The sequence below is a fragment of the Galeopterus variegatus genome, unplaced genomic scaffold, assembly GCF_000696425.1.
Source record: "Galeopterus variegatus unplaced genomic scaffold, G_variegatus-3.0.2 Scaffold5025, whole genome shotgun sequence".
NCBI lineage: Eukaryota > Metazoa > Chordata > Mammalia > Dermoptera > Cynocephalidae > Galeopterus > Galeopterus variegatus.
The window spans coordinates 161,310-164,649 of record NW_007731136.1 but is presented as its reverse complement, the minus strand read 5'-3'; the positions used below and the strand labels follow the sequence as shown (position 1 = coordinate 164,649).

The window sequence follows — 3,340 nt, the reverse complement described above, 5'->3', positions numbered from 1 at the left end:
TGAATGAGCTTAAAAATATGTCAGTAGGAACTTACCAAACTGAAATGCAAAGAGGAAAAAAGAATGAAAACTGCAGAAGATCCAAAAACCATGGGACAATTTCAAATAATGTTACATATGCGTTACAGGAGTACGTGAAGAAAAGGGGGAATGGTGCAGAAGAAAATTTTAAAGTAAAAAGGGACAAAGGTTTTCCAAAATTAATGACAGAAATGAAATCAAAGATCCGTAAACTCAGGGAATGCCAAGCAGGATAAATAATTGAAAAAACTATACCTACACCTAGACATATCACATTTAAACTGCAGAAATACAAAAATAAAAAGAAATTATCTAAAGCATGCAAAGAAAAATAAGACCTTACCTAGAGAGGAACAAGAATAAGAATTATATTGAACTTTTTGTCAGAAACCAAGCAATCAAGACAAAGTGAAGTAATTAAAATGTTTTTTATAAAGCACACCTTGAATTTTATATTTAAATAAATTGTTCCTCCAAAGTGAAGGAGAATTAAAGACTTTTGAGACAAAAGCTGACAAATGCAATCAACAATAGACCTCCCTTGTGAGGCATGTTTAAGGAACTTTTTGTTTAAGAGACAAGGAAAATAATACGGGCCAGTAACTTAGATCTGTACTAAGAAAGGAGGAACATTGAAGAAAGAATAAATGAAAGTAAAATAAAATATTTTATTTCTCTTACTCCTCAATGATATAATAGAAAATTGTTGAAATTAATAGTAGTAACGATTTAATGGGTGAGGATATCATATGTCATGGTGAATTTTAAGTGTCAATTTGACTGGATTAAGGATACCAGATGGGTGGTAAGGCATTATTTCTGGGTGTGTCTCTGAGGGTATTCCTAGGACAAATTGGTATTTAAATCAATGTACTAAGTAATATTAATTGAATCACTTAATATTTTCAGATTGTAGTTGACCATGGATAACTGAAACTGTGGAAAGAGAAACCACAGATAAGGGGAGACACTACTTTACTGCCATAGAGGGAGGGGGAAATATTGCAATAGGGAAAATGCAGAGACTGTGGATCTGCAGGCATCTTAAGGCTTTTATACACAAGAGTAAACAAGGCTAGCGACATTTTGTGTTGGCATTTCTGTATATGTATCTACATTTGGCAGATTTTTTGCAATACCAAAGTATTTAAATTTCTTAAAATAGTTATCCATTTCCACCACTGCCTTTTAACTTAATATATTTTTTTCAGAAAAGCTTATACCATTAAAATTTTTGTTATTAATTTGACATACTTTAACATCTTAAAATTTTGAAATTTTAGTATTTTAGATGTTTTTCCAGAATTGTAAGGTTTATAAATATTTTCATGAAAAATATATTTATTTCAGTGCAAGTTAACCTTTTTGTTTTCTTTAACACAGAATTGTCCGTGAGGGTACAGACGAGGAGTTTTTTTTTTTTTTTCCTTTTTGTCTTTTTTACTGACCGGTAATGGGATCGCAACCCTCGGTGTTGCGCCCGCACCGAGCTCAGCCAGTGAGCGGGAACCGGTCTCCACATGGGATCTGAACCCTCGGCGGGAGCACCGCCGCGCTCCCAAGCGGCGCACTCTCCAGTGCGCCACCGGGCCGGCCTGAACGAGAAGTTTTTTTGCTGATTTTGTTCCCGCTTCTATTTTTAGTGCCTAAAACAGTACCTGCCCTAAAGAAAGTACACAATACATATTTATGAAGTGAATCAATAAATAAATTATTTAAATATTTGGGATTAGAAAAACAATGGTGACCATTACTTATTCTTTTGCTGGAAAAGTAAAAATCTATTAACCTATGTTTTTCTCCTTCAATATTTTTAATTTGGAGATACACGTACTTCTGTTTTATTTTGTTGTATTTTATTTTTTAGTATTCCTAATTTGAAAATGAAGTCAGGATTTAAATTTTAGAAGGCTATTGAGAGGTTTGTGGGGAAGATGTCACTAGACTAGGTTGAACGAGAGTGTGTTAAAAAGGTTAACCTGACTAGGGAGTTTGGGAAGTTCATATGTTTATTGGACTTCACATTCTCTTATTTTTTGGAAAACATTAAAATTCTTTTGATTGAGTCATTGAAGGCTTGTTTGACTTGCTTGTTCCTCAGTGTGTAAATGAAGGGGTTCAGCATGGGAGCGAAGGAAGTAGTGAGGACTGTCACTCCCTTGTTAATGGACACCTCTTCCTTCGCTGAAGGCTTGATGTAGATGAAAATGCAGCTGCCATAGGTGATGGAAACCACAATCATGTGGGAAGAACAAGTGGAAAAGGCTTTTTTCTTTTGCTGGGAGGAAGGGAATCCTAAAATTGTTTTGATGATATAAATGTAGGACAGAACTACACACGTCAATGTCACAATGAGTGTCAGCACAGCACAGATGATAACAGTCTGTTCCATGAACCAAGTATTTGAACAAGAGATCTTCAGGAGGGGAGATGCATCACAGATAAAATGATCAATGATATCAGAATCACAAAATTCCAGATTTAGGCCCAGGCTAAGTGGTGGGATTATAATAAACAGGCCAGCTACCCAACAACAAAAGACAAGTCTCCTGCAGACTCTGCTGTTCATGATGGTCACATAATGCAGGGGTCTGCAGATAGCCACGTAGTGGTCATAGGACATGGAGGCCAGGAGAAAAAATTCAGTTACACCAAAGAGATCAGTAAAAAATACTTGGCTGGCACAGGCATTATAAGTAATCATCTTATCACCTGTTGCTATGTTATACAAGTATCTGGGAATACATGCAGATGTGAATGAGATCTCCAAGAAAGCGAAATTTTGTAGGAAATAGTACATAGCTGTTTTCAGGTGAGAATCCATTAAGATGAGAGAGATGATAGTCAGGTTCCCAGTTATGCTCAGCATGTAGGTGAGAAGGAGAAAAATAAAAATCAGAACCTGCAGCTGTTGGTCGTCTGTCAGTCCCAGGAGAATGAATGTTGTTACTGTGTGGTTCCTCATTGCTAATTTCTGACTTCTGTTAGATCTGCATGCAACATTCAGAGACATTCAGTATATATTATTTTAGCAGTATTAAATCAAACACATTCAGGTTTTTCTTATACATTATGATTTTTTAAATTTTACACAATTTTTTTCCTGAGTCTACTCATTTATTTTCTTCTTTTTACATGAAATTTTAGTGTCCTAAAGATCTTCCTGCTTCTAGAAACATGTGGCATGCAACTTTGGACAAACACAGGACTCTATTTGGTTAAAAATGTTTGTCATTTTCGCACCATACCTTATAGATAAAATGTTCAGATTCTGATCATGGAACAGAATTTACCATGGTTATGGTTCAAATGTCAAAAC

At 35.3% G+C, this 3,340-nt stretch overlaps 1 protein-coding gene across 1 annotated transcript; it reads right to left on the bottom strand.

Annotated features, from left to right (window-relative positions):
• Window positions 1-2,050: 2,050 nt before the first annotated feature.
• LOC103604189 (olfactory receptor 6C2-like) lies at window positions 2,051-2,986 on the bottom strand. Its single transcript, XM_008588770.1, has one exon. It carries the CDS (start codon window positions 2,984-2,986, stop codon window positions 2,051-2,053), a length of 936 nt encoding a protein of 311 aa, XP_008586992.1.
• Window positions 2,987-3,340: the final 354 nt, after the last annotated feature.

Coding starts and splice junctions, on each gene's coding strand:
- LOC103604189 (XM_008588770.1), bottom strand. CDS start 2,986: ATGAGGAACCACACAGTAACAACATTCATTCTCCTGGGACTGACAGAC.